The sequence below is a fragment of the Micromys minutus genome, assembly GCF_963924665.1.
Source record: "Micromys minutus genome assembly, chromosome: 30".
Lineage (NCBI taxonomy): Eukaryota > Metazoa > Chordata > Mammalia > Rodentia > Muridae > Micromys > Micromys minutus.
The window spans coordinates 31530951-31553574 of NC_137965.1; the positions used below are offsets into that span (position 1 = coordinate 31530951).

The 22624-nt window shown below is 49.8% G+C and overlaps 2 protein-coding genes across 5 annotated transcripts; both read right to left on the reverse strand.

The window, feature by feature from the left end:
• Positions 1-5: 5 nt before the first annotated feature.
• Positions 6-15502, reverse strand: U2AF2 (U2 small nuclear RNA auxiliary factor 2). 2 transcript variants are annotated; one of them, XM_080941593.1, is made up of 12 exons: positions 15352-15502; positions 11483-11618; positions 10704-10748; positions 10317-10420; positions 9767-9918; positions 8440-8556; positions 8162-8300; positions 4281-4360; positions 4084-4206; positions 3727-3813; positions 3239-3487; positions 6-767 (listed from the first exon to the last, which is right to left on the reverse strand). In XM_080941593.1, exons 1-12 carry the CDS (start codon positions 15398-15400, stop codon positions 633-635), a joined length of 1416 nt encoding a protein of 471 aa, XP_080797719.1. In that variant the 5' UTR covers positions 15401-15502; the 3' UTR covers positions 6-632. The 2 variants fall into 2 exon arrangements, with proteins under 2 accessions (XP_080797719.1, XP_080797718.1); XM_080941592.1 differs by having other exon boundaries at positions 3715-3813.
• Positions 15503-15595: 93 nt separating this feature from the next.
• Positions 15596-19857, reverse strand: CCDC106 (coiled-coil domain containing 106; the record flags this gene model as incomplete). 3 transcript variants are annotated; one of them, XM_080941531.1, is made up of 5 exons in its annotated part: positions 15596-17434; positions 17870-18082; positions 19323-19499; positions 19584-19688; positions 19812-19857. In XM_080941531.1, 5 exons carry the CDS (start codon positions 19840-19842, stop codon positions 17118-17120), a joined length of 843 nt encoding a protein of 280 aa, XP_080797657.1. In that variant the 3' UTR covers positions 15596-17117. The 3 variants fall into 3 exon arrangements, with proteins under 3 accessions (XP_080797657.1, XP_080797655.1, XP_080797656.1); XM_080941529.1 differs by having other exon boundaries at positions 15596-17462; positions 17847-18082; positions 19812-19842; XM_080941530.1 differs by lacking the exon at positions 19584-19688 and having other exon boundaries at positions 19812-19842.
• Positions 19858-22624: the final 2767 nt, after the last annotated feature.

The window sequence follows — 22624 nt, forward strand, 5'->3', positions numbered from 1 at the left end:
GGGGCTCCATAAAGTAAAATACAACAAAATGTTTAATGAGCAAATTCGTATTAGCAAATATGAAACTGCCACAGAGAGGAGCGGGACAGAGACCACGGGTTGAGGGTCAGGAAGACTAAGGAGAAGAACCAACTACTTAAGAAACCAGGATGGAGAACAGGGAGGACCAGAAGCCAGAGGACGGGAGCTGTGGTCCTGCAAAGGGAGAGGTCAGGGCACTGAGGGCCAAGACAACAAAATTCAAAATAGTTTGGCCATAAAATATAAACACGCTATGTTCCTACCATGGGGGAAGAGAGGAGAAAAGGGGTGTAAGGGACAAGAACAGGCTGTTTGGGAAGGGGCTGTGGGGGTCCTACCCGCCCTGCTGTGCACACAGTCCCTATCCCAGCCCGTTCCCTCTGTGTCTGTGTGGGTGCATGTGTCTGTGTGGGCCTGTGTGCACTTGCCCAGTCCCCTTCCTGCCCTAGCCCCCACCCCCCACCCCCCTTATTTGCTGCCATTCCAGTTGCTGCCGGCTGTCATTCGGCTGTCACTCCTCTGCCCATCATCTTCAGAGGGGGGAAAGGAGGAGGGGACAGGTGGGGGGAAAGTCCCCAGCCAGCCCTGCCCCCACCCTCCCCCAGCCACCTCTACCAGAAGTCCCGACGGTGGTAAGAGTCAGGGTCACAGTATTTTGTGACCACCACTCTGTTGGCGAACTTGCGGCCAGTTAGACCCTGCATGGCTTTCTGGCAGTCAAACACAGAGGTGAACTCCACAAAGATCTGTAGGAACAAGAGGCAGATCTGTGAACAAAGCTGGCTCCCAACAACTAGTCAGCATTCAAGTACAGACTCAGCACAGGAAACAAGAATGCCTCCCCACCTGCATAGAGGGCCTTCAGTTCAGTATGAGGTGTCACCCAAACGTTCTCCCGTCCCCAAGAACAAAGGTATTGTTCATCACAGAACTTGAACATCACAGAAATGGAGAAAAACAGGCAGGACTGAATCATCTCAGTGCACAGGGCAGGTGGCCAGAGGAGAGAGGGGTCACTTCTGCATCATACGCTCCACAGGGTGCTCCCCAAGCCTCTACAACAGTCATGCTCTCCCCACAGAGTGGGTAAGATCAGAAATTAGGATTCAAGCCCAACCTGAATTTAAAACAGGTTCATCTATCCATGCTGATAATCCTGCTTGAACCAACTTACAGGAAATAAATGAGAAACTGCATCACTACCACCCTACCTTAACACACCAGCTGACTTCAGAAGAGTGAAGAGAACATGAAATAGAACTGATAGAAGTTTTACAACTGTGACATCCTGCGTTCAATTTTGGAAAGGTCTGACTCCTCTCCCAAAAGTTGCCCCATGCTTGTACAAACACAAAAGTAAGTGAGTTAAAAATCTGTTCAAAGGGGCTGGAGAAATGGGTCAGTGGTTAAGAGCACTGACTGCTCCTCCAGAGGTTCAAGTCCCAGCAACCACATGGTGGTTCACAACTATCTGTTATGAGATCTGATGCCCTCTTCTGGTGTGTCTGAAAGTGACAATGTACTCACACACATTAAATAAATAAATCTATTTTTTTAATCTATTAAAAAAGAAACTGCAACCAAATTTGGGGTTTGGACCTCACTGAAACGACATTTTAGAGACAGTAACATTTGAACACAACTTAGACTAGACACTAAGGAATTAAGACTATTCTGCTGTAATAACAGCATTCTTTGGTTTTTTAAAAAAAAAAAAAAGGTTATCAGGTTAGCATGCTGGTTCTCAACTAAGGTCAGAGTATGGTCCCGGGAGATAATGAGCCACGTCTACTAACAAAGGTGTGGTGCCTACGGATTGACAGCCAATCCCAAAACACTTAACTGAGAAATAGAGCTAAATTTCTAAGATGAACTCTGAGACAAGCTTTAAGTATTCACTGCATAAACACCAGGTGTGAGGACACACACCTGCGCACCAGGGACGCTAAGGTGAGATCACTAGCCCAAAGTCAGCCTGGGCTACGCAGTAAAACTCACCTCAAAGCAGAAACAGAACCACACCCATAAAATATTGACAACTGAAATATACATTAAACATCAGCAACAACCTCATATGTTTCTAGAAGACAAGTTTAAAAATAGAACAATGGTGAATACGGTAGCAAAGTGTCAAGTGTCATGAGTTCAAGGCTGGCCAGCAGAAGCAACATAGCAAAAACTGTCTCAAATGAAGAAAATCATTGTTCAAAAAAAAAAAAAAAAAAAAAAGTCAGCTGCTCAAGAAGCCACTCTGCAGTCAGAGATTCTGTATTTACTTACGAAATCCCCATTTAGGGCAAGCTTCCATTAAGATGCCAGCTGAATCAGAACAGTGGCATAACAAATACTGGCACAGAAGCAGTCAAGAGGCTTTTTTAGCCAGACAGCCTTCTTCCTTTCTGACCACTGAACCAGTGCTCTGCTGCATTCCCAAGATTCACTTGAAACCTGCCCAGCCTCCCCACGTGTGAGTTTCTATCAATCCTCACCCACTGGGGAGTTCCCATCCGCCCGGCTAACTTTCCACACTCACTCTATTAGGATAAGCAGCTGGCCCAAAGCCAGCTGTCACCCTCCAGCTCACTAGGCCCCCCGGGCCTCCTCCCTCATCTGCAAACTCACTGCCTGCTTATAGTCACCACATCACTTATGGATGCAGATGTGTTCTGAATGTCACTGGGAAATTTCACCACGTCCAAGTTTTATGGGACACACAAACTGTATGTTTTCACAAGATAATATAACCTTGACTGAACAGTTATCCCCCAGCACAGGACCATACTTTAGCAGACCACTGTCTTTCACCCACACTAATACAAGAGACCCCTGGGTCACCTGAAGTCAAGAGTACAAACGTGATGCCCAGCTGTGCGTGCCTTGTCACCTCTACATCCTATAGAGGTTCAGGACCCACACAAAGAACAACAGATCCAGCATCAAGGTACATAGGTAGTAAGGAAACTGTATGTGGTAACATCTTACCAACAAAAAAGGCAAAGCTACTTGCAAAAGGATCCCACAAGAAAGAGAAAAAGTAAGTTTTGAACTAAGTTACGTCAATATAGAGACCAAGTTCTCCACTATAGGTCCCAAACCCCCAGAAGACCTTGATCCTTCTCTAGGTCCTCTGCATCACCCTTGGCCACAACTACACAGGTATTGAGGGGGACAGAGCATGGTAAGGGATGTGTATACGAAATAAAGAGGGCACCCTGACCTTTCCGCAGCCAGGCACCTCGACGCCGTCCACGGGGCGGGGAATTTCAATGGATTTGACCAGCCCATACTTGCTGCACTCGTCTCGTACGTCCTCGACAATCTCCTCGTACTCCTCATCGTCCAGCAGCTCCTCGGGCAGCACCATGTTCATGAGGCACAGGACCTCAGTTGGGTGACCACCCATCTGCACCTGAGAGCTCATCAGGCCAGGCACTTGAAGGGTCACAGGTGTTTGATTGATGGTGCTCTGTGGGGTCAGGGAGAATAGATTTGTCACAAAATGGCTCAGACTAGCCTCCCTCCATTCAAGCCTGTGCCTCTCATACCCAACTAATGGGGCCATTCCTCTACTTAAACACTATCAACCCATTGCCCAAATCCCCTCCCATGAAAACTGGGACAGAACTCAAGAAAACCTTCCCATCCAGCCCTTCCCACCCCCAGGGTCCCTCTAGCCAATGGAAGATGACGTGCCGGGAGGCTCACCAGCGTGGCATTCTTGGCTCCCACACTCGCCCTCTGGACAAGCAGCTTCTTGTCCCCTAGCTGCATCCCATTCAGCCCCGCAATGGCCTATGGTCAGAGGATAAAGGGTGGAAGGAGTGCAGGAAAGAAACAGGTCAGGAACCAAGGAGCTCAGCACTCCTCCCAAAGAACCAAAGCATTCATTGGTGGGGAAAGAGTGGAAGGCAAAGGCATTTTAAGTTTGGAAAGAGGCAAAACCAAGGGAAAGGAATGAGTCCCCACAAGGCTTTACTTAAGATTAAACATCTCCCACCCTAGCCCGAGGAGAGGATACCTAAGCTTAGAAGTAAGAGTAGGATGAAGGGCAGATGGACTCACCTGATCTGTGACGTTGATGTCCACGTACTCACAGAAGGCATAGCCCTTGGAGAGCCCTGTGGCACTATCCTTGACCAAGTTGAAGGCCTTGAGAGGCCCAAAGGATGTCAGCAACTCTTTTACCTACAAGGGGCCAAAAATTCATCAGGTTTTGGTCAGCCTGAGAAGGGTGGCTAGCAAGAGAGCAGAGGATTTACCTGGTCATCATTCAGGTAGTTGGGTAACCCCCCGATGAAGAGCTTGTGAGCAGAGTCTGGGACTACAGTGGATACAACTCCTAAAGACAAAAATGTATAAAGACTTCAATTCCAATACAAAGTAATTTCCCAACATCCAGGAAGAAAGATGGGACTGGCGACATAAACACTTGTCTTTTCAGCACCTGGGAGACTCAAAAACAAATCTACAATGAGCACCCCTCACAAATCCTATCCTACTTAAGATGCCATATAAATAAAGGTGGGAGGAAGCCACACTAAACCCCCACATTCTGACACGCACACAGCAGACACCAGCCAACAACTGAACACGAAACATCGCCTAAGAACATCTCATCTCATTCCGCTGTTCAGTCCTTTACTTTCAGGGTCCTGTATCCATAAACCCTACAGGGGTGACCTGCATTCTGAGGTAATGTGACAAGGAGCTGAGAGGCAGCTCAGAGTTTCAGAACATGCCTCAGTGTTGGCTGCCACTATAGTGATGACTAGTGGTCAATTCTGAGAAGCTGTGTTCAGGATCCATTAAAGCTTCAATATAACTACATGGTGGTATCAGCTAAGTGATTTTTGCACTTCTCTACTCAACTCATGTATAAGTGATGGCCAGATGTTTCTTAGCACAACACACAAGTTTCACCAATATTAGCACTAAATTCTTAGGAGTCATTATCAGGCCCCTGCATCAGTCCTGTGTAACTCTTCTGTTCCAAAGTCCCAGTATAAATAGCCTCCCCCTTTTCAGTTCTCCCCCATGCTAAAAGTCCATCCTAATCTACAAAAGCATCAAGATATTGAATGGACACATCCCAGAACCCAAGTCACTGCGACCCATCCATCTTCAGGGCCATCATCTGCCCCACTATAACTCTTTAGCACCAAAGAACTGCAGGCATCAATTCAGCATTCCTAACCATCAGACGTGTACCCCAGTAGTCAAGTAGACCACAACATACCTAAGCTACAGTGCAACTATGACAAGCAGGAGCATTAACAGCCAGGCCATGTTCAGTACTGCTATAGGCCAGGGACAACCACTTTAAATCTATCTGGGGCTAGAGAGATGGCTCAGCAGTTAAGAGCATTTGCTGCTCTTCCAGGGGGTCCAGGTTCAGCTTTCCAGTACCCACATAAAGACTCACAACCACTCATAACTCCAGTTCTAGGGAATTCGACTCTCTTCTGACCTCCTTGGACACCAGCCAAATATCCATATAGTATACACTCATAAGCAGGCAAAACACTCATACACATAAAATGAAGAAAAAAGAAATTCAATCTATTTCAGGTACAATAGCCCTAGTTTATAGCAAAAGCAGTAAAGTTCTAAGTAGAAAAAAGGTGACTTCTAGAGTCCAACTCAGCAGAGCCTTTCTAAAGCAGCTCAGCAGACTGCACTCTGCAGCAGTCTCTGACAAGTGTACAGCACGGCAGCAGCTGGACCCCCAAGCCCATTCTAATCCCTGTGCCTTATCTCGGAGGGCACACAAGGTAGGACCCAACCCAGCTACCCTGGCTTCAATTCTTTGCTGCCTACACCTAGAGAAACAAGGAGACCACCACACTACAAACAGAGCACACACAGAAGCAGTCTGTGCCACTTAATCCCAGGGATATAGAGAGTTAATTCTGGTGACTAAGAGAAATTCACTTCTTTGGAAATGCAGCTCAGCTTCCACTCCAGGTGAGGTCAGTGTAGTTATCAGACCATACTCTCAGCAGGGAGCAAGTCAGCCTTCCAATCACTAATCTTTTAACTGCTTATTGGATTCCATCAAATGCAATTTATGTAGAGATGTTTGTTTTCCTCCTCTGGAAGAGGAAGTTCAAGAAAGAAGTCAGGGGGACCCACTTGTTGCTGCCATCTCCAAAGTGGTAATTTTGTGTGGAAGCAAAGCTGGAAAGCCAGGTCTTCAGGCAGGCACACCCAAAGAGACTCAGGACTGATCTTTCTATTGTTTAATCACAGCAGTGCAGAGACTCCCTGTGAAAGAGGCTAGCCACTTAGCAGCATGATCCAAGGCAACTGTGCCTGTTACCAACATTCTTTCGGTAAAAATTTTAACATTAAAGAGTACAGAGAAAAGCTGGGCTAGAACTCCCTCCAGGGTCAACCTGTGCAGCCCAGGAAACCTATGAATTTCATGGCTATAAACAATTATTAATCATCATTCCTGGCTTTCCCCCTCTGTGAAATGACAATTCCACTACTACAGAGGATGTCACACTGTGATGTGGCTTATGCTTGTGATCTCAATACTGGGGACAGGGAATCAAGTTGGGAGAGCAGTCTAAGATAGAGTTGTACCATGTATCAATTAAACTCTACAGCCAGGCCTGCTAGTACAAGCTTATAATCCCAACTATGCAGGACGATCCAAAGTTCAAGGCCTCCCTGGGAAACAGAGAGAGCCTGCCTCAAACTACTAGTAAAACGGTTGAAGATACCATCAAGTGTCAAACTACCTGCTTAGCATGTGCAAGGCTCTAAGTTCAATTCCTAGTACCACAATAATACCAGTAATGAAAACAAGTAACATAAAAGGTATGACAGTGTGCCAAAAGTTATTTGTATGAACAAGGAGCAGGCCATAACTGACTTCCAAGTCATAATTAACTGAGTGAAGGCTTAAAGAAGGGACAGGCAACGCCTGATATGCCACATAGTAAATAAAACCAGCAAGTGGCTGTCCATTTATGTAATTACAGAGCAATCCAAACAGTGACATTTAGAGCCAAGAAATACAAATAAGATGTTCTACAGCTTCACCTGAAAGTCAGCAAGCAAGCAGCACCTAGTGGCACAAGTCTATAATCCCAAATACCCAGGCAGCTGGGGGTAGGAGGCCCCAAGTTCTAGGCCTGTCTAGGCAAACTTGGTGAGACCCTACCTCAAAATAAGAACCTAAAAGGGGCTTGGGATTCAGGTTAAAGTGCTTTCCTGACAAGCACAAGGGCTGGAGTTCAATCTCCAGCACCACTTCAAGCAGTACTTTTAAGAGCGTGTTAGACTTAGGTGGAAAGAGGCACTGACCTTACCAGAACTTGCAATAAGAAAGCATTTGGTAGTTAGGCCCTGACTCCAAGTCCTGAACTACCAGGAATGTGCTCCTCCTCTATAGTGAAGAGGTGACACTGACTTCTCCAATCAGCCTCAGACCTGGGCCCGACTCACTTTGCTAGACCCCAGCAGCAGTGCTTCCTGAAGTCCAGTAGGGCAAACAGCCTACATATCCCAACTCATACCCCACTTCAACTGCCAAAGGCTAGGTCAGCAAACTACATCTTGCAGGATGACACACATTGAGCCTTTTAAACTCTGAAAGATTAGTTCAGAATGTGGGGGGAAAACACACACACACACACACAAAAAAAAAAAATCCACATTTTTAATGACCCTGTCTGTAGCTTAAACACTAAAAGATTATATACAACTACAGGGAACAGAACAGAACACATGCCAGACAAAGACACAGAATCAGTGAACACTAACATGCTAGGGCCACACACAAAAAAACATGTATGTACTTACAAGTACATATATACACAACACATCAAGCCCTAAAATCCCAGGGCTAAGTGGACAAGGTAAGAACAATGCTCAGACTGCAAGTCCCACACTTTCTAGAACACCTCTGATCTGGACCTGGCTCTGACATTTACAAGCTAAGCTAAGCTATAAGTTCTCAGATCATAGCTCACTACCACTTTAGAGGCCCAGGACACCTACCAAGCTGGAAGAACACCCACAGTTCACACACATTATCTCCAAAGCAATTCTACCTGGACTAAGTACAGGAACCTGAGTTGAAGAAACAGTGACTCCTCATCACAACCACTCCCAACAAATTCCCACTCACCAGGCACATAAACAGAGGGGTTCTCTGACATGCCAGGCAGTGGCTGATAGTCATGAGGCCTTCGAATCTTCAATGACTGGCCCTGGAAGATGATGCCATCAAAGGCCATGGCCTGGGTTGTCTCATCAACTGACCGGAACTGAAGAAAAAGAAACAACAGAGCTAAGGGGTGGGCTGAGACTAGACCAGACCCCAAGACTCTTAACTTTCCCCCTACTTATATAAACAGACATAATGTACCAAACCCTGGACTGGATGGACGATGGGAAGAAGCTCACCTCCAAAAAGGCAAAATTCTTGTCTTGATTTATCTGCACAGCCAAGACTGGGTTGCCAGGGGCCTGAGTCAACCCCCCCAAGCGCATCTGGGCGTTGAAGAAGTCCATCATAGCCTCCTGCAGAGGGAATAGGAGACAGGGGAGGGCGGGGAGGGAGGTGGAGAGAGGAGGGGAAGGGTGAGAGAGGGAGACACAGAGGGGTTTGGGGGTAAGGGGAGAGGAATGAGGGAAGGGAGACCGGGGAGGGAAAGGGACAGCGGAATATGGGTCAGGGGTATAGAGGTCAATAGTAGGAACAAATGCAGGAGAAAAATGAGAAAACAGAGAAGAAGCAATACCAAAGGGCAAGAGACAGGAGCAAATGGGCCAGACAGGAGGACAGGCATGAGGGATGAGCCAGACCAAAAAATTAGGAAGAAAAGTTATTTAAGAAAAGATAAAAGGATATGACAAGAGGGAAAAACAAAAACATGAGGATGACACGAGGAAGAAACACCAATTGCAGACGAGGCAGGAGAGCAACAGGAAGGGTGCCCAGAGAGGCAGAACAAGTAGAGTGCAGGGGCAGGGAGGGATGGAGGAGCAGGGAAAGAAGGGGTAGGGCGGGAGGGGAGGAGAAAAGAGTGATGTGGAGGGATCTGGCCCTGGAGTCCGGGGGCTGGTTTATCAAATGCAGCAAAGTGCAGGTTGAGAAAGTCAGAATGGACCTTACTTGCCTTCGACGATGGTAGCAAACTTTTTGTTGCTACGAGGGATCTCAGCCCCACAATATTTCACTTTAAAGAGAAATGGAAACAACTCTTTGATCTCGGGATTCTCAGGGGTGCCACGGGAAGGGGTGGGGGAGAGGGATTGGGGAGAGGAGCGGTGGGGAAGGTGGGGGAGGTCAGGGCTACCAAAAATAAAAGAACAGCGACCATGGGAGGGATGTGGGGAAAAGGATGTGGATAGACGGCAGAAAAGGAGAGCATGTCAGAAAACTGCAGGGACGTGCGTCTGTTTGTACATGTGTGTCGAGTCTCCCTCTCTGTCTCTCTCCAACACGTAGGTACAATATGTAGGTGGGTACGTTATGTGTGTGTTTGATCCCTGGGTTGCTGGAGGAGGTTGGGGGAAAGGGAGACGGGAGAGGGGAAAAGGAGGGAGGGAGGGGCCACCCCCAGCCCGGCCCCTGGCTGGCTCAACTCCATCCGTCCGTCTGGGAGGGGGCCGGGGGGTCTTGCAGGAACAGAGTCTGACTCGTGCAGGTTGGGGAAAGGGAATGGAGGGAGGGGAGGCACAGGGTGGGGAAACAGGGGAGAGGGCAGGGGCAGGAGGAGGGCAGTACCTCAGTGATGCCAAAAGGGATGTTGCCCACGTAGAGACGTCTGGCCTGTCTGGTCATCTGGCTCCCAACCACAGGCACCGGTGTTGGGGTCACAGCTAGACCATCAGGAGTCATGGTCGGGAGAAGGGCAGTGGCTGGAATCTGACCCGCAGCTTCAAGAGAGGTATAAAGAGAGTTAAAGTCCCATCAGAAACCCTAAAACCAGGACCACTCAATGTACACTGAACCTACCCACCCATCCTCCAGACCACTTCACCTGGAAGCTCTTCAATCAGCCAGGTCAATTCAGCAGTGGAGCCCCATTCAATACCCACTACTAAGGGGTAACTTCCTAAGGGCCCCACTGAGGAAGACATTCCTTCCTCCAGCAGCACTCCCATAGTAGGTACCAGAAGGCCCGGAGTATGATCCTTCAGTTTCACTAAACACATTCACACACACACACACACACACACACACACACACACACACAAAACTTTTAACCCCTACCCCACCACCCACACACATACAATTTTAATCTCCACAACAGACCATGGGAGGGGAGGCCTACCTTGCATGGCCTTGTACTGCATTGGGGTGATGTGTTCAAAGCCAGGCGGTGGCACATCCCAGTATTTACGCACCTTCTTCTTCTTCTCATGGCGGGGGGAACGACTGGGGAAGGGGGGAGGGGAAAGTGGGGCAGGGCAACCTCAGTCTGACCAACACTGGGCCTGCAAGTCCCATAAGGAACACCTCCCAGCCCACCACACCCTCCCACACAGAAGCTCCACTCTCTCCAGGAGGGAGAGCTGGGCCTGGGCCTGAGGAAGGACACTGGCATGAGCCTCTTTCCCAGTGCTCGGGCCATGGTGGGGATGCAAGGCAGGCAAACTGCATAGGTGAGGAAGGAGAAGGGAGTGGACATGGGGCAGAAGGGGCAGGAAGAGAAGCTCACATCAATCCACCGTGCTCCTCTTTAGCGCCTCTGGTCAAAGGTTTGCTGAGGGATGGGAGGGAAAGGGAAAGGTATGGGGAGGAGTGACTGGGGACCTTTGTCTTCCCCACACAACACACCACACCCAAGGTCACTGAACCCCAGGATCAAGGCAGGACCGAGGAGAACAAGGAGCATGCAGGCCTCCTCGGCCCTGCCAATCCCCCCAACCCTACCATTTCCAGGAAAGAGGAATAAGAAAAGGCAGGAAGAGGCTAAGCCAGTCTATAGAGAAACTGAGATATAAGGAAGGAGGCTCTTCATATATCCCACACTTCCTTACCTAGAAGGAACAGAGAGAGTAAGGAAAATGCAGGAAGGGAAGATGCCTCTGAATAACTAGACCAATAGCCCTGAGCTGGAAATTAAAGCCCTGGCTTCAGATACAGTCCTACTCCCAGAATATATAGAAAGCAGAGAAACGGGGCTCTCCAAAACAGCCCCAAACAGAATGAGAACAAGAAAAAAATAATATTAACTGGGCCCTTAAAGGGACAGCCTTGCCCTCAGAGAGAAGAGGGTAAAAAAAAAAAAAAAAAAAAAAAAAAAACCTCATTCTGTGTCCCCAGGAACTATTTCCCCCAGCAACCCTTTGGTACTTACTGCCAGAGATATGGAAAGAAATCCCATAAACAGGGAAAACTGAGTTCAGACAGACCAAGCAGTACCCACACAGAGAACAGTCAGGCAGACCTAGTCTCTCACAGGGGACCCAGCTAGAGGTCCCAGAGCTGTAGTACCTTCGTCGTCTCCTATCCCGAGAGGCACTGCGCTGGTCCCGGTTACGCCGATCTCGGCTGCGGCTCCTGCGCTTTCGGTCACGGCTTCGAGAGCGACTATGACTACGCTTCCGGTGCCGGTTCTCCTTGTCCCGTTCTGGACAAGTGTGAGAAGATAAAATTATTGAAGAGAAGTGCAGACCCAGCCCACCCTGCGTGCTGGTGGCTATACCAAGACCCAGGGAGGCCACCCCCACAAGGGAAGGGAATTAATGGAAGGAGACAACAGGCCTCCTGGGTCCATACCCGAGTCCCCAAGGACTCAGAAGGGACCAAAGGGACAGGGCCTGGAAATGCTCCCGGGGTGTAAGATACCTGAAGATGCTCAAGAGGAGCTGAGGAGCCAGAGAAGACAGAGGAAGCTGGCTCCTGGTCCCCCTCGAGGGCTGAGGGGCCTGACCCCAGGGTCGTCCCTGAGAGGGGCAGGGCTAGAGGCTGGGGAATCAAGAGACCCAATGATGTTTTCCTGAAGAAACCCAGCAACCCCTCAGGAAAAACCTCTGCAACCAATTGGTACCCACAGCCCCACCATCAGACCCAAGGGTCAGGTGTCAGGCAGATCTAATAACCTTAAGAAGTGAGGAAACTCAACTCCATCCCTTCCAAACCAGGTGAATAATGCAAGAACAAGCACACTCTGGAAGGGAGGGGCTTTACAGAAAGTAAGAAAAAGATACCTCCCGAATATTTCAACTGATGGTCTAGAGCAGCCTCATCCACCAGCCCCTCCCTGCCTCACCCCTCAAAGCCAAAAGCAGGGTGGGCTAGAACAAGGACCCATGTCTTCACCATTATTCATTCTATTTCCTTAGCTTCTTTGCCTCAGAGGTCATGGCTACTAACAGAGCACAGCCTTGCAAGAAAAACTACAAAGCCTCAGAAGGCAAAGGCAAGCAGATGGATCTGTGAATTCAAGGCCAGCCTGGTCTATAGAGCAAGTTCCAGACCAGCTGGACCTACATAATTAGGCTCCAACTTAAAACAAAAACACAATATAACTCCTACTCTGCCGACTAGCCCCTCAAGGTAAAAGCTAAACTAGGAACAACTTAACTACTAATACTAAAAAAGCACCTCATGAAAAACAATCTTGAGATACTTCCATCTGAATCTGCAAAGAGAATATCTTTGCTTGCATTTAATTATCACTAGTGCTTTGGAAAAATCTATGTCAGAAGCTCATATAGCAGATAAAGAAACTGAGGCACATGGAGATCATGACTTGCTCAAAACCCGACACTGAGGAAACAGTGAAGCCCAGACTTAAAATTGCAATGCCACTAAGTTAAGTATCAGGCTGTATGCATTCTCTAATTAAGACCAAGCAGAACCTTCAATACAGAATCTGGATTCAACTAACAGCAAAGAATCTGCATGTATGCAGAGAGAAGAAAATAAGGCGGTCAAGAACGGTGGAATACGGAGACAAGCACAGCATCAGGTGTGGCTCCACACCAGGAAGAGCAGCCACTTACAAATTTCAAATGTCTTCCCTGCTGCTAAGTCTCAAAAACAAAGAACTCCAGAGATGAAGTGACAACACCAGGTGCCTAGGACACAAACTCCCTGTTACTTAGGGAACTGAGAAGGGGGCTAAAGCTGAGAGATACAGTGAGGCTGGGTCAGAGACAAATACCCAGAGGCAAGCAAGGTGACAAGTTGGCCAAGCTTTCTTCCAGCAAGGCAAGAACCTACCTTCCCCATTACTGATGCTGACAGTTAAGGAAACTTCATTTGCTCAAAATGCTATATTGTAGCTGTCTTATGTAAATAGCTCCAAAAACCGACCCTTATAGGCCAGGTCTCAGGCCCTATTGTCAACATCAGTAGGGACACTGTAGAACTACAAGTCATGTTGCAGCCTCAAATACCAGCTAAAGCAGCTTCACTCGAACTACAAGAAACGGCTTTGCAGTCAGAGCTCTACACAAAAGCGGAACTTAGCTTTAACATGCAGTTTTCCTCTCCTTGAACGGAGGTCACATCTACACTACCCAGGTCTCTTGAGGTCTTATAGGAGTAACATTTGAAATCCATATCCCCACCCTCTACAACTCAACACGTCTATCTGAGCCAAAAACCACCTATCTTCACAATACCAATTATGGCTAGTTAGGCATGTAGCATAATCCAAGCCACATAATGACATTGTGTGTGTATACATATACATATATATGTATATATACACATGTATATATACGCTGCTCCACTTAAACTACGCTCCAGCTTTCCACCAACTGATGCCTGGAGATTTTTTTCTCAAGAGAAAATAAAAATAAAAACTTTGTGAGCCTAAGCTTCCTACTCAATAAACAGAAAACCATTTTGTCCTCAGATGGCTGTTACAAATGATTGACTTAAAACTGTTTAGAGCCTGGTGGTGCGGTCTCACGCCTCATGCAGAAGGTAGAGGCAGGAGGATCTCTGAGTTCAACAAGTTCAAGGACTGACTCAAGGACACCGAGAGCTACACAGAGAAACCATCTTAGAAAAAAAAAAATATTTTAAGAGTTTAACAAATTTCCTTGCTTTGCCCGAGTTTAACTACAACTAATGTCAGTGTGTACCAAAACCCAATAAACAAAGCAGTGATGGTCAGCATACAGCCAACAGATGAGAGTATCATACAGAAAGAATAAAGCAGGTATCTGAACTCGATTCCTAAGCCCTATACTCTTGAGCAGTACACTACTCAAAGCAGTAAATCCCACCAACGGCACTCAGAAAAATTATTTTTTCCACGTGTACTGTTTCCAGCTTTATTACAAAGAATTTTGAAGGTCTCATCCAGTGCCCCAACACAAGGTAGCTTAATTCTCAATAAATCTAAGCTCTTCGATCTCAAAAAAAGAGGTTGTAGATGTCTTATAACTCAACTCTCCTCAGGATCCCTAAATCCATCAGCACCAACATTGCCTGAATGCCTTTCTAATCCAAATTATATTACAGGAGCACCTGCCTCCACTAACCTATTAATGTGCCTGCTCTCTATTTCCCATTTTGTTGACTACTTTATTATCCCTATAGCGTGATTGGATTTAGGTGCCCGAGTTTGGCATTATGATACAGGACCTGAGCTTTGCCTAAAACCGAAAGGTTTACGGACTGTTAGGGATATAGGAAACTGTTACTGTCTGACGCCCAAAACCGCAAGGCATATATGATTTATGCTAAGCAGGGGCACAAAGAACGCAGACTTCCCTCTTTGGCGGGCAAACAGGTGTAGGACACATTTCTATGTAAGACGCAGCAAAACCGTAGACAAAAACAGAAACATCGAGGCAGGAGAGTTATGGAGAAATCGAAAAATATGAACAGGCTCGAAACCTACAGGTAACGAGATTGCAGCGACAGTCCACGTGAAGGAAAGGGGGGGGAAAGAATTGCTTCACCACCGCCATTTTGGAAACAAAGGGGGCGTGGAGAAAGGAAAAGTACGCCCGACCGGAAGCGGAAGTGCCAAGGTAGCACAAGGAAAAGACAAAATTAAGAGACCTAAATTCATCTTTCTCAAATAAATGACAAAAATTTAAAACAACAATCAGAAGAGCTTCACATAGAGAAATTCGGCCCTCTCTCAACGCGCCTACTTGACAAAACGCGCCCCTCTGCCGGGACCACGTGGGCGCGGGATATTGCGGCGCGCACGCGCCGTAAGCCTCGCCCGCCACCCCTTCCCTCAGCTCCAAGGGGAGGTCACGTGAGCTAGGCGCGCGCGGCGCGGACGGGGGGGGGGCATCGTGCGGCCCCAGGGAAGGGAACAAGGGGGGAAAATGGCGGGGGGGCACAGAGCGAAGCAAGAAGCCACCCCACAACCCCAGCGCTCTCACCTTGTTTATTTTCGTTGAGCTGCCGCTCGAACTCGTCGAAGTCAGACATGCTTAGGCGGCCGCGTAGGGCCCTGTGCAGCTCTCGCCTCGCCTTGCCGCCCGCCCGCTCCGGCTACTTCCGCCGCTGGCTTCGGCTACTTCCGGCCCCCGCCGGCACTCCGTCGCCTACCTAATCAAGCCCCAAGCCCCGCCCCGACTCCACCCCCTCGCCCCGCCCGCCCCACCCCCCTCGAACCTCCCCGAGCTCTGCTCCGAAGCCTGTCGGCTGTTCTCGGACGGAGAAGACTGCAGGCGGCAGTCGCCCTCGAAATCACCCGAAGAAAGGATTTTGCCGGCTGGCCAGAGATTTCGGTAACTTTTCGGAGACTAGCGTTTCAACGTTCGGAGGATTCCGTGTGTCCTCGCGTTCCCCTACACCAACCCGCTCTAGAGATACGGGTTTTCCTACAGCTCAAACCGTCTCAGTCTCTGGCCTCTGGAAATTCGTCCCACCCCTCGCCGACCCTGTCCAAGTGGTCAGTCACTTCCAACAATCCTAACCGTCCAGGCCTTCGGCTCTTTCCGAAGGTTTCCAGCGCTCGCTCACCGCCCCTCTAGAGATTAAGCCCGATTCTAATCTTCGGCTCTTTCCGGAGGTTCCACAGGCTCACTCCGCCCCTTCCGCCACTGCTTCGGGAAGGCTTCACGCACTGGGAGAAAGCTCGGCTTTTTCCGCTGTTGCTTCGGCTTTTTTCGGCTTAAAGAACCGAAAAGGGAGGGAGGACAGATGAGAGGTGGGCCGAGTAACTACAGTGGACGGGGCGGGGTGTCATCTTTTGGCACCTAGCTCTCTGAAAAACTGAAGAAACTGACCTCGCGGGAGGCCAGAGAAGGTGTGCGAGACTATAGCAGCCAGCAGGACAAAGGGTGGTGGAGGCCGCTGCGGAGATGGTTAGCGCAGCTTGGGACTCCTGTGCTCGGTGGTTTGAGAGGGGTTTCTGCGCCTGCGTAGCGGTATGAGGCACGTTTTTCTCCGTGCTCTAGAGGATCCGCCATTCTAAACCCGCATTGCGCGTGCGCCCGGTCTCCTCCCACACACCTCGACCCCCCACCCCCAACCTTGGCCCGGTCGACACTAACTTATAGACGGTTAAACCAGACTGCACTCTCCCGGTTGCCTTGGCAATCACGTTAACTCGTCCGCCCCAGCTCCTGCTGCGCAAGCGCGGAACGTGCCATCTACGAGTCCACACAGCGCCCCCTGGTACCTCCTCGGGGCTGGCTCAGCTAAAGGTCATTGAGTCAGTTCCCCAGCCCCTGCGTTTTTTAAGTCGGCTTACCTCAAAGTTTCTCCAGAAAAACGCTGCTGCTCCGCTCCCCACTTCTGCCTCCTGGGGCTAATTACACCCTGTCCTCCCCAACCTCTCTGGAGGCTTCTGCCTGAGCGCTCCCGTCCCGGTCTCCGTGGTGATGGCCACCCCTTCCCAGCACATTCCCTTTCTAGTAAGACCTGGGGCCCAGTTTATTGAAAATGTTCATGTCTCTTTAATTTAAACTCTCAGAATAATGCTCTGTCTTAGCGTGGAATGCAGATGGGCTACTACTCCTGGCTGGGGAGGCAGAGCTGGCAGCCCTTGCGGAGTGAAATGGAGATGGGGGTGCCTAGCGTGTGCGGTGAGAGACAGGGTCCAGTGCTCAGGAAGGGCAGCTTTTAGCCCTGGCGGCGCCCCGGGAAGCCCGGCCTGGCCAGTAGTCTGCTGGGCGGGAAGGCGTGCGGGGCAGCGGCATCACCGCTTGAAGCGGTAGGTGATTGGCAGGAGCAATTTGCTCTTCTTGAGAGCCTGCACCTTCTTGAGAGTCTCGTCGTCCAGGGCCAGGAAGCAGCGGCGGGAATACTCTAGGAGGCGCTCCTTGGATGGATCAAACTCCCCCACCTCAGCCAGCTTTTCAGGAGCCACAATAAGTAGCTCTGCGATGGGCGTGGTCAGCGCCACGGTGTTCCTGTCCACACGGTGGTGCTCGAAGGCTCTGGACATGCTCTTGAGCTTCTGGAAGGTGCCCAGGATCTTCTTGTAGCGGCAGAGGACCCCATCGGCATCCTTCACTGCAGGAACAAGAAGGCAGAAAGAAGACTGGAAAAGACACTCACGTGGGGTCGGAGACATGGGGGAACCCAGGTAGAAACAGGAGGGCAGGCATAAGGAAGAAAAATGGGGTGAAAGGCACACAGATTAGAAAGCAAATGAAACCAAGCAAGAAAATTTATGTAAATGGGACACATGAGGAGCCCCATATGGGAAGAGAAAGGAGAACAAAATGGGTAACAGTTGAGATCTGAGCAAGAACTATAGATGGACCAGGGGAATTAAAGGTAGGCCCGGACACTAGAGGAAAGAAGAAGCACCTATAAGATGTGTCTAGAGAACTGAAATTTAAAATTAACTCGGAACCACAAAGGGCTGTGAGAAGTTGGGTCTGATTGTTTTATATGCAGAGGTCACACTGGACAACTCCACCCCCATCACGTGGACCCACTCACCCCGCTGCCTCTCTCGAGCCTTGGGCTTCCCAAATCGCCTCCGGCCAGTACTTCCCTTCTGCTTCTGCCTCTTCCTTTCATTGGCACTTCCCTCTTCAGACATCCCACTGAAGGAGGAGGCTGCCGACTCAGGGTCTGAGGCTTCTCCCCCAACCCCAGCCCTGCTGTCCCCATCAACCCTCCGAGGTCCAGGCTTCATCCGGCAGTGGTCCTCTAAAGAGAGACAAAAATGAACTGTGACACAATGTCCTATCACTGCTCTGAAGAGGAAAAACTGGACATGGAGGCCAGGTCCTTGGGATGAGGGCAGGGTGAAACCCCCAAGTAGAGACATTAGCTACACTGAATGCCATAGAGCCAGCTGGGATTCAGGGAATGTTGGGAGCATTTTTCTAGGCTCGGAACTTGACTGAAACAGGTCCAGGGGATTCATTAGGATCTCTGATTATGCAGAGTTTCAGGGCAGGGGTTGGATTTATCCTGGGACGCTCCAGAGTGAAGAGTTAAAATCCAAGGGACAGACAATGCCTCTGGGTAGGAGGATTGGATATCAGGGTTCAGTTTGGTGCTAGGAAAGGCTAACTACCTTCCCCTAGATAGGGAGCCAACTGAGACTCGACTCAGCATCTTCTGAAGGATGGACTGCCCAGTTACACCAGGGGAAACTGGGGTCACTCAGGAGCCCTCAGTATAGAAAGGGGGGCATATACTCCCCATCCCAATGCTAGGTTCCCAGTAATCTAGACCCTCAAAATACCATAGGCCCTTTGCTAGAGCTTTTACCACTGTAACCAGTGAAAAAGCCTGCCAGTAGCTCAGCTGCATACAGAGGTTAGGGTTATGGTCTGAATAAAGGTTAAGTTAAAGATCTGGGGAAGGGCAGCCTAGAGTTGGGAATAGCAGCGACACAGACTAATGAGACAGAATCCTATCAGAAGAATTGACACCACCCACCACCATGCTGCTGCTAGTCATAGACTAGAGCAAGGTGAGGAGGTGGACCCTGAGGCAAAGTTTGGGAGACGAGGTACTGAGACCCCACGGCCTTTGAAGAACAAGATACAAGAGCCACGATAATGCAGGACAGGGTGGAACTTAGACAGGACCCTGACATTTTAGGGCACCTCTAATAGATGACTGCATCATTAAGAAATCTTGGGATACAGGCAGGGCCCCTCTGAGGAATCCAGTTGACTGCAGTGGGCTTACAAAGGGACATTTTCCCTAAGATAAGGAACCTGGGCTGGAAATACAGACTCGGGGAGAGTTATACCAAGTGCTTGAGGCTGATGAGTTATAGGGCAGTCTGTGACAAGGTAGGAAATGGTGGGAAAAGCCCTAAAATAGGCATGGGCCTTAGTGGAAAGATAAAATGTCAAGTCCCCATCGGGTCTAACCAACCGTTGGACTTGAATTCTGCGGGTCCTGGGGGACTGTGTGCCCCCACCCCCACCTGCATCCATCCGGGCAGAGGAAATGAATTTGTCCAGCTGACACCGCAAAAAGTCCCTCTCCTCCTCCAGGTCCTCAATGCGCTTCTGCAACCACGAGTTCCTCTCAAGCGCCATGTGCAGCTGGGCCTTAACATTGTTCATCAGGGCCAGGGTTGGGGAGGCGGCCTCTGGAGGCTCTAGGGACAGCAGGGATGGAGGTCATGCCACAGGGTGAGGCAGTACCCCACCTTCTCCAGTCCCTCAATGCCTTTTCAGCTCACCCTCAAAATTTCTCCGAGAGGGACTCAAACTGTAGAGGATCTGTGAGTCTAAGTGAGGTGCTTCTTCGAAGGGAATGGAGATCCCAAAGGTCTCTTCGTCCTTCACTGCAGAGAAGCCAGCACAGGTCACCACAGAAGGCCTTAGATACCACCCCCAACCATAGCTGTCCCGTGGACAGAGGGAATCAATGTCAGGCTGGATGGGGAAAGGGCACCCTAGAACCTCACTTGTCCGCCTGTGGTTGTTTCTGTCATTCATATGGAGGCTTCCTGCAGACCCAGCAGCTGAGCCCTCGGGGGCACTGGACAGAGACAGGTCACCAAATGCAGTCAGTCCCGGGAGAGGTGGAGTACCTGTGCCTCCGCAGTAAGGAGGGATCACCCGTCTGAGGGAGGAAAGGACCCATACTTCTGGACAGAGACACTGAGGTTTCCAAAGTATGTGCCCAGAGCGATGGGGCTCAGCCAGAGGACTCTAGGTTGTGAAGGAGATCAGCCCTTAAATTCTTTGGTTCCTCGAGAGGTCAACACCACAGGGACACTTTGGCCTAAATAACAAAGCCCTTCATCACGGGCCATCTCAGGACCCAGAGCCACAAATGGAGAAACAACCACCCCTAGCTTCCACTCTTGGGGTGGGGTGGGGGGTCCATCCTGCAAGCATTCCCCAGTCCCAGCCGCCCATTCCTCCCGCACTCGCGTGGGCGAGTAAAGCCCCTCCCCGAAGTGGGAGCTGGGCGCGTGCGCAGTGCGGGGAAGGTCACGCGTGGGGATGCGCCCCCGCCCTTTGTCCCAGAAGTGGGAGGGGGTGACCCTGGCAAAGGACCCCAGAATGGGCAACCGGCATGGGAGTGTCGACTATGGACACCGTTCCCGCCCCTGGATGCTAAGGGTACAAGGGGCAGAGGCCCCGCTCTCACCCACCCGCGCACGGACTCCAGCCCCGGGACCGACGGCAGTGGCGGCGCCCATGCCCAGCGCAGGGGAGCGTCTGCAAAGTGTCGCGGAGAGAAGCGCCCACCCACCAGTAAGCGGGCGCAGCGGCAGAGGAGGGGGAGTCTCAGAACTGGATGGCGGAGAGCAGAGAGACGGGCACTTGCCGGATCAGGCCTGCGGGGCCTGGGGCGCCCTTCCTGGAGCCCAGGTGAGGCCCGCCGTTTGCGAGGAGGTCCGGGCCGCACTTGCGCGATAGCCCCTTGCAACACCCCCCACCCCCACCCCACACACAACATCTCCCCCCCTTCCCAAAGCCCAGGCAGGGATCCTCATGAAATTCTCATCCTGCACAGATGATGCGGTTCTAGGGGTCCTCCGGGTGAGTGGCTATGTGATTACCGGGACGAGAAAAGTCACAAGGTATGAGGCAGTAAAGAAAACTGGAGTGAAATTTGAGTGCCCTTTGATGGTCCCTGAGGAGCTGGCTAGCACACGCACACCTTTGGTCCCAGACAACCGCCCAAGCATAACATCCACCCACCCCACCCCTATCCATGAAAAAGATTAAAGGAATAAGAGGACCAGGATGTGACAATGGGTTGTGTGGTGGTTACTTCTCTGCAAAGTGTGGGTCAGGAATAGCCCCCACTGGAGCCACCTATAGAACAATTCCTGACCCTAATTCCTCTATGGCCTCGGTTTACGTACCTGTTAAGTGGGAAGTTACTGTCAAAAGTCTTTGAGAGGGTGCAGTGATGTGACCTACCAAAGGCTCAGCCTAGTGCTGGACCACTCTTGGAGCTTAAGACGAAAGCGGTTGTTGGTATGGTTTGAAGTCAGTCGGTGGAGCAAATGCACAGCCTTTAAGACACTGCCCCTCGTCCTTCTGCCCCAGAAGTCGTGTAAAGAGGCTAACTGCACATGACACAGTACAATCAGTGAAAGGGAACGGAAAAGACATGTATATTAGACCTGCAACAAGGTTCCACCTGCCTTTCCTGTTCACAAGAAGCATCCTCTTGGGGGTTCTGAAGCCCTAAGGGAAGCATGGCTTAAAGGAACCTTGCAGGGGAAGACCCAATGTGTCAACCGAGAGACAAAGCAGCTCACCCTCACACTTGACTTTTACAAATAAACTGCAGCCTGGGTCAGCAAGTCCAGGGGGAGCCACCTGCCCTAGATCAGTGTTTCAAACCAGAGAACTGTGCTTACTAGGTGTACTCTAGAATTAAAATATGTATCCCCTTGCCCTATACACACTAAAGGTAATCAACATTAAAACTGTTTTACGCATGTTTGCTGTGTTTTGGGCCTGAGATGCTATTTTTTTAAGTATATTAATGTGGCTGTAGTTTAAGTGGGGGAGGGGTAGTGTTGAGAACCTTATTTCCAAAGGTGCTGGGACTGTGGTGCAGTCTGGAGGGTGCCTAACATGCACAAAGCCTAGAGTTCCCGTACTCAGGAAGTGGAGGCAAGAAAGTAGTTCAGTGTCACCCTGGACTACACTCAAACCTTGTCTAAATAAATAAATAAATGGCAGGCTTGAGGGAACTGAAGTAGGCCTAACTCCCAGAGGAGGAAGGCAGACTTTCCCATTACCCAGCCAAGGTCTTTGTTCCAGATAGTATAAACTAAAATGTCTCCCAAAAATGTAAGTAATAATTGAGAAATGGGTGTGGTGTGTACTGAGTGTCCAATCTAGGCCCTACCTCCAATGTCAAAATAGAGACTTCTGACTACCCATTAAAACTTCCCAGGCAAGAGTTTTCCCAAACTATCAGGAATCCATAATAATAAATATCCCAACTGTTCAAGGTACAAAGCTGTTCTCTGTGAGAGCTTATTCCCATATAGTTCCAAAGCACTATGATGAACTGACAGCTGAGACTCTTCCAGGCAAGGCTGGGTTTCTGTCCAGGACTCCGAAAGTTAGGCTGCAACTTAGGCCAGTGTCAGAAATTCAGGAGGAGACCCACGATCTCTGGGGGCCCCAGGAGCAGCTCATGGATGTTTCCACCAAATGTACTTCTCAAATGTGTTTGGTCTGCTTGAATGCCTTCGTTCAGGTGACATTTGAAAGGCTTCACCTCTGAGTGGAAGACCCT